The sequence below is a fragment of the Melanotaenia boesemani genome, chromosome 10 (genome assembly GCF_017639745.1).
Source record: "Melanotaenia boesemani isolate fMelBoe1 chromosome 10, fMelBoe1.pri, whole genome shotgun sequence".
In the NCBI taxonomy this organism is placed as follows: Eukaryota; Metazoa; Chordata; class Actinopteri; order Atheriniformes; family Melanotaeniidae; genus Melanotaenia; species Melanotaenia boesemani.
In genome coordinates, this window is record NC_055691.1 from 14,515,173 (window position 1) to 14,529,021 (window position 13,849).

The 13,849-nt window shown below is 39.3% G+C and overlaps 1 protein-coding gene across 1 annotated transcript; it reads right to left on the reverse strand.

Annotated features, from left to right (window-relative positions):
• Positions 1 to 1,645: 1,645 nt before the first annotated feature.
• Positions 1,646 to 6,764, reverse strand: cav2 (caveolin 2). The gene is made up of 3 exons (XM_041998009.1): positions 6,485 to 6,764; positions 6,034 to 6,221; positions 1,646 to 3,395 (listed from the first exon to the last, which is right to left on the reverse strand). Exons 1-3 carry the CDS (start codon positions 6,632 to 6,634, stop codon positions 3,245 to 3,247), a joined length of 489 nt encoding a protein of 162 aa, XP_041853943.1. The 5' UTR covers positions 6,635 to 6,764; the 3' UTR covers positions 1,646 to 3,244.
• Between the last annotated feature and the right edge of the window lie 7,085 nt (positions 6,765 to 13,849).

Genomic DNA, 13,849 nt, shown 5'->3' on the forward strand with positions numbered 1-13,849 from the left:
GTTTTTTTCAGCAAAGAACAAAGTTACTTTTACTCTGAACACATTTAAAATGATTTAAAAACAAAACAAAAGAAAACAAACAAACAAAAAAAAAACAAAACAAACAAAAAAAAAACCCTACTTACATAAAAGAAGAATTTTGTCTTTCCAACATTTTGGAACATTTGAACAGAATGCAAAACAAATAAAAAAAATACAGTCATCTTAACTACATAGTCATCCTAAATACTGCCGTAATGGACATGTAATCAGATATTTTCAGACACCTTCTCAATCTGTGCCGTTCTGGATATTCTCAGGTTCTCTACTTTGATGTTTGTGTTTGTCCATGAACTCTGGTCTGTGTGAGCAGAAACTATCTGCTTCCCAGATCTTGTTTGCTTTATCCTGCTGTTTCATCATTGATATACCTTCTTTCTGTTCTTGTAACCAGCATATACTGTCCAGTTACTGCCACATTTTTTCTCCTACTACTTGTCACTCTGTTTCAGTTCCTCTCCTCATTCAGCTGCACTTTTTTCAGGCAGTAGCTCATAAACAACACTCTGCATGCTAAACTTAGCAGGAAGTTAATGGATGTACGGCCCATCGTGGAAAAGTGTTCATGGGAAATGTAGTGAAAACACAGCAAGATAAATAACTGAAAGGATTTGCTTAATTCATCACCATGAACTGGTCAGTAAGTTTTCATTAATTCCCACTAAATTTAACCTTAATCTGCATTTAGTATGTAGATGGGTGTTAACTTAGGACCATATAGTGTTAGCTCTGGGTAGCAGTTTGCTTTCGACCTAATTTATGATGCATTGCTGCAACAGCACAGAGTCAGCTGCTGATAACTTTATGAACCATTGTTTCCAAATGCTGCACCATCAGGGTATCCAGTGGTTACAGTGAATAATTGTGTCATTTTAAAATTGCAGCAACATGTTTGGGCACTTTTTCTTTTTTTCCCCAAATGCATACCAGACCACAGCTGAGTGCAAAAGGTTAGGGTGTGCATCAAACTCTTTGACACTCCTTGCATATTTTTTTTGTGAATGGAACACATCACAGTGTAGCGTCGATGCATTCACACATCTGTTGAATTTTCTTGAAAAGAACAAAATGCTTTGTTTCAGAGAGCTGTGTTGGGCACACTGACTATTTTCCAGGCACATGCAACAATGCAAGATGGAGCAGCTGAACTTCACATGACATAAAAACTGCAGTGACATTAGTTATCCCTTTTAACCAGTGCATCCTCCCTATACGTAGTGCATCCTGCAACTTCTGTATTTATGGCTGTTGGATTGATTTTGTTCACTTAGAAAATGCCTAAGAAGTAAAGCTGATCATTGAGAGATATAACAGTTGGGATTTCTGCAAATGAACTATAGAACATCACAAAAATCCTGCTTCTGAGAAAACGTTCTCAGCAGCAGCCTGCTTTAAGTGGAGTGCAAACACTGTGCAGGCCTGCAGGTCTAACAGTGAAGCCTCAGGTGATGTTCCATCAACCCACACCTCATCTATTTGTAGGAAAATGTCTTATGCAACCTCAGCAGTGATTTACGAGACCTTTCTGGCACTAAGCTGCAAATCACAACCACACCAATCTCCGGTGACAGAACGAAGAAACCACACACAGAAGAATTACCTTGAGGAGAAAACATCTTTATTTTGGTCGTAAAACACAGATTTGGCCTACTGAAGTATGAGTTCCTCGTCAGAAACCTTTCAGAAAACAAAATCCAAGTTGGTTAAAATATTTTTAACTCATAGATGGATGTCATATCATCTTTTCTAAAATCTAAATATATGCATGACATTTGAGGAATGAGTAGTTGGGCAGATCTGAGGTCGATAAGTGCTACATAAAAAAATATCTCTTCACACATTTGTCTTCCTGTATTGCATAACCCTGTCTTTAATTTATCCAAACAGCTATAAACTGAACGTAAAGCAAAGCATCATCTCATGCACTGTCCAAATACAGTTTTATTTAGAAGTTCTATTGCTTACAGTAACTCAAAGTGCAAGTTTAAGTAACAATGAATACAAAGACAGCATGGCTGGATGTGCATCCTCTTTCTATGATCCGCTGCAGAGAGTTAACAGTAAGAGACATATTAGCTCATATACTGGACCCTTTGTACACCCTGTCTGCTCAGTGTTGATTCACAAACAGACCAATCTAGCAGCTTGTTGCTAATGACAGAAACATCTGGTAACTGAAAAGCTTTATGCTCCTGTTTGGAGCGGAGTCTTTTTACAGGAGCTAAGAGGAAGATGGAAGCATATATCCACTGACGTCACCAGTCTTCTGGATGCGGCTGTTGTTTGCAATACTGAGGCCTTCTAGTGTTTTAGCTTTTTGTTGACCTAAATTAGGAAAAGAAAAATCCAACGTCAACACGATTGTCTAATTTTAACTGAGTCTAAGGTGGGTTTGTTCTTGTGATGACAGAAGAACAAAGAAAAAGCTGTATACCATGACTGTGCAGGCAAAACCAAACTCTCAAAAACCCACTGCAAAAAGGATACAGCACCCCTTCCCCAATCAACTGTAATGCTGTTTCTTCTCACATACTTAAATAATAACTCCATATAAAAGAAAATAGCTGACATCGTTCTAAGATCAACACATCACCTACAGTGACACAAGCCTGCAAATGTGCAACAAGCTACAACTCAGCATTTAATATTAAAATAAAATTCTTTCTAATAGCTAACTATAACTCAGCTTATTACATTCAGCTTCTAGCTGAATGTTAAACAACATATGTTCATGAAGCAGGAATATTACATCTGTCAGCATATCAGCAGTACGATAGCCTCAACAATAACTGATTCAGTAACTCAGCCACACAGTAACGGAATGACAGCATTATTTTTGGTCATAAACAGCAAAAAAAACATTCTGGTTATGCACATGAGCTCTTCTTAAACCTTTAAACAGCAACTAAAAGCCTATTTTTGTTTATTTACAGGTGATTTTTACTGTATATGTAGTCCCCAGTAAATACAGGCTAAAATAAATCAAATGAAATGTAAAATCATTCACTTTTTCACCTCATTTGGTCCAGATGGAATCACAACCCGCAGTAGCAACATGTAACCTTGAAGCCATGACATGACCAAATGTCATATTTGACTTTAATAAAAGCTTTTGTTCCACTGGAATAATTATAACTTTCTTTCCATGGACTCCACTCTATCCTGCAGCTCCTCCACCTCTTCCTAGAAGATAGATAGGTCCGTGTCAGTTTTCCGTAGTTTGCACTCGAATGGAGGACAGGCACTTCCCCATGCTGTAGAAGAGCGGCGTTACAAGCATGTCTGTCAGACTCCTCCATATTGTCTGCACTGACGGTAAGAACATCATCACACTCTGGATGACGGGCATCACCACCCTGCAGAGACAAGGCCAACACATGCAGGATATTAAGTTTCATGTTGGTAGTAAGAGGGCTTTTTAGTTGTTTTTTGTTGCACTATATGGAGGGGAGTAAGCTATTCTAAACAGGTGAGTCTTGAGTCTGGACTCAGTAATTGACGGTGACTGGGCTGTGAACAAGTATGGAGGTGGTATGAGAGATGAGGAAGTGGTGGCTATTCATTTTGTTGTAGATGGATGCAGACCAAGTGATGTTATTCATTTGGGATTTGAATGACATTAGGCCATCAAAGATGACACCCTGACACTCTTGACCTGATGGGTGGGGGGAACAGAGGAGAGAAAACTGTCAGTTTTGAATAGTGTAGATCTGGTTCCAATCAGATGAAATTTGGTTCTATTGTTGTTCAGTTTAAGAAAATTTGAAGAAAAAGTCATTTGCAGTGAAATGTAAATTGTAGTTATAAAAAAAATATTACCAAGAAGAAAGAGGCAAAACTGAAAAGAAGGAGAACCAGGACAGATCACTGGGACACACGAGTGATAAAGGGGAGCGATGAGAAGTGAAGGATTTGAGTTGGATAAACTGTGTTTTTCTTAAAAACGGCAACATTTAATACTTTAATGAACAAATTACACCAATCAACTGTCTTCTTAGGTTTAAATCAGCAGATTACAACAAGGAGGCCTTTTAAAGTCATTAAATACTTCTTGCATTATATTACACAGTCACACAGTCTCGACTGCATGATTTCTTCATTTTCAAGGCTTCAGAAATGTCACATGTTGAAAGTTTCCTTTGCAGATTGCAAAATTGTCCAAAAATAATGTTGATGTTGCTTTAAGACGTGGCTGTTTAGAGCTAGTTGAAAACAACATGCATGTAGGTTTAAATATTAATAAATCCATTATTATAGTTTCATATCACATCACATGAATGTTGTCCTTCACATAACTAACAATGTTTGCACTTTTAATGTTACCCTAACAACGGGACACCTGCGAGCTAGTTCAGGCGGGCAACTTGAGCTGTCCTGCTGGTTTCCATGGGATCTGCCTCATATGTTACCTGCCACATATCAAACATACCTATCCACTGGTGGTCTGCTTAAGCTCACACTTCCTGTCTTCCTTTCTGCCTTATACTTGCTACTGTTGATGTTACTTTGCAACACAATAAGCTGCCTGCTTTTCATGCAACTATTACTGCTGACAATAAAATATATGCTGTTTGCTTTTGTGTCCCTCCACCACCCCAACATCCTCCTGTAGGCTCCAGAGGGGGTTTTATTGTCACTCTAATTTCAAATTGATTAAATATGTGCACAATGTGTGACAGGATTGGAGCCTAAAGCTAAGCCTGATTCACATTCTTCCATAAACATTCATAAACACTCACAATTATTTTAGTTCTTATCAAACTGACATTAAACAGATTGCTCAAACACTACACAGCTTCATTTGGTGGAGTTACCATTGTACAACTAAACAGGTCTGCACACACAATCTCATCTGAGAATGTAAATCACTTATAGAGTGATATCAAGAATTAGGGTGAAGGGAATTTTAAACCCTCAATATGCAGTAAACTCCTCCTGCAGTATTATTTACCATTGAAACAAACCATGTTAACAGAGATGCTGTACAGCACAACTTTTAGGTGAGTTAAAGCCACAGAAAAACACTTTAGTTCTGACCATTCAAATACTTCATGGTGGAAGCTTTTTGCTTGTTAATGAAACTGTTCTTTTATTATGTTTAAACACTAACTTCTTATTTTCTCATGTGTGAGGCAGCCCAACTACAAAGACTTTCATTGTACAGTACAGACTCCTGCAGCTTATTCAAGTGTATTTTAGGACTCTGAAAGCTCCTTTGAAGCAGCGTCTCCCGGTGTGATCTTCCACCCTGACATTCCAGATAAATTGACCAGCTCTGTGTCCCAGCTCAGCTCTTTATTGATGAATACCTGCAACTTGACTTAACATCCAACTTATCTTGTGTCCTCAGCTAAGTGAAAGGTCACACAAAACGTTTCCATGCATACTCCATGCACATCTAAAAAATGTCCCACTCTGGTCTGAAAATAGGCTTTATACTGCTTTCTGTCTGGCAAAGCTAGAGAGCCGTTTTTCCCTCACACTACCAGCGGAACTCGACATTCCTCCCAACTTTCCATACAGCGCTTACATGCAGGCTTTAAAATGTTCTTTCATTAAGTTAATGGACTCTTTGGGCTGTGGTCAGGAACGTATGCACATGATTTGCTCAAACACCTGGAAGCACCTGGTTGAGACATAAGTTGACATAAGTGTGACATAATCACCCAAATATAAAGTATAAAAACAAAATGTAGAGGGAATGTTTTGGTGCTGTGCTGCATGTGATGTAAGCTGCAAAAATAACTTCAGTGTTTACTTAAAGAACCAGAGAAAGTGTGTTAGTCATGAGCAGAGGTCTACGATAGAAAGGAATTCAAATGAACTTTTACTTATAAGGTCATAAAATCATTAGAAGTAAATAATTAGTTTATTGTGGATTTTTCTCTGGTTTTAAAATATGTTTTATGACATCGCTGTTATTGCTTTGAGATGAAACCCAGTCAGAAACAGCACCAAATAGGAGCCTGCAGGCTGGTTAGATTTTCTTCTTACCAAATATGAACGCAGCTGAGCAGTCCAAAGACCAGTCCAAGGATGAAGGCCATGGGGACAGCCAGCAATGTGGTCAGCAGGCGGTAAAAGATGAATTTGACTAGCTCAAAAGCGGCGTGACTTCCTATCCACACCCTGTCAAAGCTATGTGTGGAAACAGGCTCTCCGATGACATCTTCAAATCCCACCTGTCGGATCACAAAAGTCAGGGGCCAAACAATTAACTTCAGAAACGACCGAAACAGCAGCACAGGCAGGAAATGGTTAGAGGTGCTGGATTTTACGCACCCCGTGACTTCCAGGTATTCATGCCACCGATTACCAGCTTTTTTACACGATAACAAAAGTGTTACAATAGATGTCTAAAGTAAATGATAATTCACTTTCAAAATACCGCCCACCACACACACACACACACACACACACACACACACACACTAGACTTTTGTACCTTGAGATGCACGTTGATATTGTTTGGATCCCGATCCGAAGCCGCTGCGTACACCTTCCCCTTTTTCAACAGAATCGGCTCTATCGATCTGTTAAATTCGTCTTCGTCCATAATTATGCTCGTGTCCAATTTTTCCTTCTCCAGCCCCATGTTGTGTTGTCGCAGCCGGGCAGAGAGCGAGGACAGAAGCTGTGCGCCGGTGCGCAGTGCGCCGGACTGAGCGACACCCCGCCCCGTGTGGAAAGCTGCGCAGCGTGGAGCCGAGGAGACACAACAAAGTTCTCAGTCACTTCCCACAATTACTTTAGCAGCTTCGTGATGAGAGACTCTACTGTACATGGCGTTGGCCTGCAGTCACGGAGCCATCGCAGCCCACCAGCCCTCAGGCGTTAACTGCTGAATATTCAGTCATGTGATAAAATGATCATCCTGCAGGATTGTTTTTATTTAGAAACATTTAGATGTTTTTTCTCTTCGTTTTTCCTTTGAAAAAATGTAGCTGCTTTTCTCTAACAGGAAATGTCACTTAATACTTTAATAATGGTTCTTTTTTTGGGTGAAAATGTCAGAAAATACCTTAATGTTTTTTTCCTTCACATGGTGAAACCACAAAAGCCTGGTTTATTGCTTTAGCTGGAGGAAAACACACTGCCACACCTGCTGCCTTGATTTATTACACATTCTCTTTCGGTTTTTGGTCCAAGTGCTTCGTGCTTTGATCTCACCAATCGGACAACATTGTTAGAATAACTTCAGACACCTAAACGGGAACCACAACAAGAAGGCGTTTTCCTCCTACTGCTGATGTCTCACATGGAGACGGATACGTTTCTAAAACAAGGCTCTCTGACATGTGACTGTCTCTGCAAGACGTGTTTATAATGCATGTATAGACAGTAAATTAGAATATGCGTTGAAATTGGTAAAGTACAGTTACAAAGTCAACATAAAGTTATTTTTTAGAAGGTCTGGGTGGCATTCTTATTGGTGTCATTTGGGTTTAGGTTATTTTAGACATCTCTAAGGGTATTTGCTTTAAAGGTCTAATTTCAAACGTTTTTTGAATTTAACTGAAGCAGTGTTTAGCTGTCCCAATTCACTCAGGAGTTTGGGTCTGAGTTTGAAGAAACACGGTTACATCTGTCCTGTATTATTCATTTATAATTATTTTATTTTCTTCTACGTTTAGGTACTAAAATTACTCAGAAAGCCAAAAACAACTGACCCTAACCCCAACCTGTTTTGACACCAACAAATGCTTAAAATAATATTGCCTTTTCTCTAGTGATGTAGAGAGTTGCTGTCTGATGTTCATACTTGACAGAGGAGACAACAACAATCACACTGTTAATGAATTGGACCATAAATTCTTTTGGATGTTTTGGTGTACACTGCAGATATTGGGAAATATTACATTAAGCTTTAACCATCCCATTGTTCCTCTTAGACAAAAGCTATGGAAAGATGTTTCTTTGGGTCAATAAAAATAATAATTTTATTATTATTATTATTATTATTATTATTATTATTATTATTATTAATACTACTACTACTACTACTACTACTAATAATAATAATAATAATAATAAATTTGACAAAAGATTGATATCATATGGCTAATTTTCTTGGAGACAAGTGATCAAGACTAATCAGGAATATGTCTTTATTTGCCAGATTTAGTGGAAATATGGAGCTATATTTGAAAATTCATCACTAAACGTTTGACTGATTTTATGTTTTATTTGTTTATATCTATTGAATTTTACTCTGTTTTATAAATGGTGTATTTGTTCTTCTGTAAAACACTGGTTAACAGTGGTTATTTTTAAAGCGCTTTATAAATAAAGTTTAATTGTATTGGATAAAATAGATTGTTAGAGATACCGCTTAGCTAGGGTTTGGTGACGGGGGCTGACTTAACAACCATGGCCATGTAAAACACGCATGGAAGTATGAGAATGGTGATGTATGGCAACATTTGCTGGCTCCTCTTGATGTGGAGGAGCAGCAACTTTACTCTGAGCCCCTCCCGGTTCACTATGCTTCTCACCCTATCTCTAAGGGAGAGCCTGGCCACCCTGCAGAAAAAAACAATTTTGGCCCCTTGTATTTGTGATCTAGTTCCTTCAGTGACTACCCACAGGTCATGGCCATAGGTGAGGGTAGGAACGTAGATCGACTGGTAAATCCAGAGCTTCACCTTCTGAGTCAGCTCCTTCTTCACCACGACAGATCGATGCCGAGTCCGCATCACTGCAGACAGCGCATGGATCTGCCTGTCGATCTCCTGCTGCATCCCTCCCTCACTCGTGAACAAGACCCCGAGCTACCTGAAGTCCTCCACTTGGGGAAGGACCTCATTCCTAACCCAAAGAGAACACTCAACCCTTTTCTGACTGAGGACAATGGTCTCAGATTTGGTGGTGCTGATTCTCATCTGAACCGCTTCACACTCGCTGGGAATTGAATCAGTGAGAGCTGGAGATCAAGGCTTGATAAAGCCAACAGAACCACATCTTCTGCAAAAAGCTCTGGCATCGCTCGTACAGGGACCGGACAGCTCATAGGGTCCGGTATGCTATACAATGATACGACTACATCATTCATCGAAATGTGGCCTAGAGTATCCTGGTGCCAAGTGCACATGTGGACACTCTTATGCCTGAAAATGGTGTTTAGGAGCTATGTTGTAGGTCACCTGGTAGGGTCACCCATTGCAAGCAGGTTTCTACAGGAGAGACCAGAACAAGCATGGTGCTGTCATAAAAAAAACAAAAAACAAAACAAAAAACAAAAAAAAACAAAACAAACAAAACAAAAAACAACACCTATATGGCTTAATTGATGTGGAGTGTAATGGTAATGTAACCAGTGTAGTTAAAAGCATAACCTGCTACATTATGGGTAAGACTCAGCATGGACACAGCGGTAGGACACACAGCTCATAAAATGTTATTCTGCATGGTTCAAAAAGGGGCAGTGGTAATTGTCCATTATTGATTTTATGATCAATGTTAATGATATATCTTTCTTGGACATTTCAACACATTTTGTGATTTAATTGACAAATTTTGTGTCTATGGTGATAACATGTTTGGTAGTATTTCAATGGTGGACACTATCATGAGGGCCAAAAGGAACTGAATGATTATTTTAACCTAAATGTCCTTTATTTATTAATTGAGTTGATTTTATATGACATGGGATATTTCATGTCTGCATTTCGATAGTAAACAAACAAACAAACAAAAAAAGAAAACATAGAGACTTGTGGCAACATGATGGATCAATTGTATTCGTGGAAGAGCATTCATCCTGCAACAGAATAATAAACTAAAACTTACCTCAGACTTTTGAAGAGCTTTTTGAAGATGTTTGAAGTGCTGAGCATCACAGACATTCCTTCACAGCAACGCGACCTTATCTCCAATAAACATTTATTTATAGGACATTTAAAACTTCATGACATCACAGGAAGCTATTGAAAATGTTGTCAGATCAGGTTGGGAAAACATTAATTAACAGACCTAAACAAACTTGTTGACTCCATGCAACTTGAACATGGGTGGAAAGGAAAAACAACAGTGACTGACAGCTGAGGAAATTAAAAAAAAAATTCAAAAGTTTTGTATAAGCATACCAATAAAAAGTTCTATAAACAGTAGACAGAGACTAAGAAATTGAATTGAATTAAATTAAATTGAATTTCATTAATGTGCAGTCTTGCTAAAAGATCGTGAAACTAAAAGTACATTTTATGTTTTTATTAATTTAATAATCAGTTAAATGAACCAAAATACCCCCACTTCCCTCCAAAAAGTTATTCTTTCCCCCACTAAGACATCAGAAAATTCTGAGCTCTTTAATTTGCGTCATGTGAAATGTACTTCCACTTGAGAACAGGCCTCTGTCACCACTAAATCTTTTCCTTAACAAATACCGACCTGCTAGTTTGCATCTCATTTGTTGATGCTGCAGATTCAGCATCACGTCCATGAATGGGCAGAATGTAAACAAAACACTCTTTTGTTCAGACACGGGGGCCTGGAAATGACCCAAAGTTGGCCACATAAGTGAGAGACAGCAATTCAGAAACACAGTAAATAGAACTGAGGGATGCTGAGCATTGGGGGCAATCAGAGTGATCCCTGGCCCTGAGTGTGGTGACCATACAAAACCACAATCCTCCTGGATTAACGCACAGTGGCCGATTCTGACAGACAAGCATTCAGCAAAGTGGGTGCTGTGGGCTGGGGTGGAGTGCCTGGCTTGCAGGTGGGGCAGGGTGGCAGGGTGATGTTGACATGATAGTATGTGCATGTGTGAGAAAGAGCAGCAGAGGAAATTATTGCCTCTGTTGTTTGTTGCAGTTTTGTTACCAATGGTGTGATGAAATGAGAACAAGATCTCTGTGCACCCAGCAGCAAAGCTTAAAGAGGCTGCTGGTTGGAACAAGAGCAAGAAACTAAAGTAAAATACTGAATTTAACCTGAAGATTTTGCTGACCCTCTAACATTTTTACATTATTTTTAGTCTTTGCTTTACATTAATGGGGATATCTTAGATTTACACTTAAACAGAATTAACTTCTTCTATTTTGACCACTTCATGAATTTTCCATTAACCGTCTTATCAACACAAGAGATATTTTACCGTTATCGTGAGACGCAATGCAGCTTCCCATCACTTGGTGGTGGTAATGTGCCAGTTAGTTGTTCAACAAACACCAATTAGCAAAAGAAGACTCAGCTAGCTGCTAGCCTGTGGCGAAAGTTATGAAGAAGTATATGAAATGAAAAAAACAGGTGGAAGTCCCCTGATTTTGTTCCATAAATTGTTATCCTACTGGGCATCTTGTTTTATCTGCAGTTTCATGCACATGTGATATATAAATGTCCTTGCAATGATCTCATTGTATCGTGTCATATATATTGTTTATATATATTATCATGTCATATTTCATAAGGTTTTAGCTGTTAAACTGTTGTTTCCTACTTTGCTGCTGTACAGACGCTTCCTGCTTTTGCTCGCCCTTCTGCTGCATTCTTCTCTTTTTATTTTGATTTGTACACTGATTTTTCCTCTTTTTTACCTACAAACCCACCCACAGTTGTTTTTTGATACCTATAAGTTGCTGGGACTAAAGAATTTTTACCAGAAACCGTAACATTTTTCATAGCTCTTTTAACTGCAGCGCTCCGTGTGCGTGGCCTACACACAGCTGAAGCCTACACGTAGCACTCAGCTGAAGTTAAGTAGCTTGGAAAGGTGCTAACGCTAGGCTAACAAGCAGCAAGATGCCTTCCATCTCCACAGATGACTACCAAGACTTATTTAAGAAAATAACAGCGCTGGAGGCGAAGGTTTGCCACCTTGAGGTCAATATTGAAGTAAATGGACTGCATGGAAATGAAACAACCTTGTCATTGACCCACAACAGTGGAGGTGAGCAAGCTAACAGATGGCTAAAAAGCACAGATAATACTACGAAAAAAGAAGCTGCCTCTGTGAATTACAATAAATCATCGGGTAAAAATCCTCCCTGGAACTGTCTTGGTGCAAAGCCAAAAAGTAAATCATGCCTTCTGGAAAAGGGAGGACAACGTGTCACAGGCCGGGCACAGCCAGCTGAAGTCTATGATGAGACTGACTGGCCTCCGCTCCCTACAAAACAAAGGACCACTTTTACCCCTCTACATGGTAGGAAACAGGACTGGACAACCCAGACTGGAAAGGTTAACAACAAACCTCCAAAGTGCCTGAATGTGGAACTACAGTTATTCGCTATTGTCGACAGATTAACAAATCCTCCTGTGTCAGCAGCACCTGAACTCTGTTCCACCAAGGCCTGCAATGAGTTCGCCAAATTCTTCACAGAAAAAATCCAGAATATCAGACAAGCCGTTTGTTCATCAGCAGCAACAGGTTCAATAAATATACTGTGTCCATTGAAAACCAGCTTAAACACCATGACACAGTTTAGTCCCATTAGCGGCAAAGATCTAGGCGATATCATAAGTGAGTTGAACTCCTCCTCTTGCTGCTTGGACATCCTGCCCACAGGCCTTTTCAAAAAGGTCTTAAGAACTCTGGAGCCAGATCTGCTACAGATTGTGAACTTGTCTTTAATTTCCGGCGTCTTCCCAGAACTTCTAAAAACAGCTGTAATCAAACCTCTGCTAAAAAGGGACAATCTAGACAAGACACAAATGAGCAACTACAGGCTGATCTCAAATCTTCCTCTTCTAAGTAAGATAATTGAAAAAGCCTTTTTTCATCAACTACAGTAAATGACTTTTTAACACAAAACAACTGCTGTGATGTCTTCCAGTCAGGTTTTAGACAGCACCACAGCACTGAGACTTCTCTGACCAAAGTCATTAATGACATATGTTTGAACACAGATGATGGAAAAATGTCAGTCTTTGTCTTACTGGACCTCAGTGCTGCATTTGATACAGTCGACCACAATATATTACTTAAAAGACTGGAAAACTGGGTGGGCCTCTCTGGTACTGCACTACACTGGTTTAAATCTTATTTAGAGAATAGAAAGTTCTTTGTGTCAATAGGTAATTTTACATCTGAGCAGACAAGAATTACATGTGGAGTTCCCCAAGGTTCCATCCTGGGGCCTCTTTTGTTTAACATCTACATGCTCCCACTGGCACAGATTATAAAGAAAAACAAAATTATTTACCATAGCTACGCAGATGACACACAGATATATATTACAATGTCACCAGGAGATTGAGGCCCTGTACAGGCTCTTGGGAAATGCATTGAGGATATTAATGACTGGATGTGTCTGAACTTTCTCCAGTTAAACAAAAACTAAATTGAGGTGATGGTTTTTGGAGCCAAAGAGAAACGATTAAGTGTCACCACAGAGCTCCAGTCTATACACCTAAAAACCACCAATCAGGCCAGAAATCTGGGTGTTGTGATGGACTCAGACCTTAACTTTGAGAAACACATTAAGGGAATTACAAAGTCAGCCTACCATCACCTTAAGAACATATCAAGGGTAAAAGATCTGATGTCTCAGCAGGACCTGGAAAAACTAGTCCATGCTTTCATCTTTAGTCGTCTTGATTATTGTAACACTGTTTTTACAGGTCTACCTAAAAAATCAATTAGACACCTGCAGCTTATTCAGAACTCGGCTCGAGTCCTCACTAAGACTAAGAGAGTGGACCACATCAGTCCAGCTCTGAGGTCTTTACACTGGCTGCCTATGCGTCAGAGGATAGATTTTAAAGTTCTGCTGCTGGTCTATAAAGCTCTGAATGGTTTAGGACCAAAATACATCAGAGACCTCTTGACCCAGTATGAACCTGCCAGAACCCTCAGGTCATCTGGATC

What these genes read in the sequence shown, in the direction of transcription:
- cav2 (XM_041998009.1), bottom strand. Translation starts at nt 6,634, where the DNA reads ATGGGGCTGGAGAAGGAAAAATTGGACACGAGCATAATTATGGACGAA. An exon ending in ATATCAACGTGCATCTCAAG is followed by an intron (nt 6,222 to 6,484) that starts GTACAAAAGTCT and finishes GTGATCCGACAG; the next exon opens with GTGGGATTTGAAGATGTCAT. An exon ending in CTCAGCTGCGTTCATATTTG is followed by an intron (nt 3,396 to 6,033) that starts GTAAGAAGAAAA and finishes TTGTCTCTGCAG; the next exon opens with GGTGGTGATGCCCGTCATCC.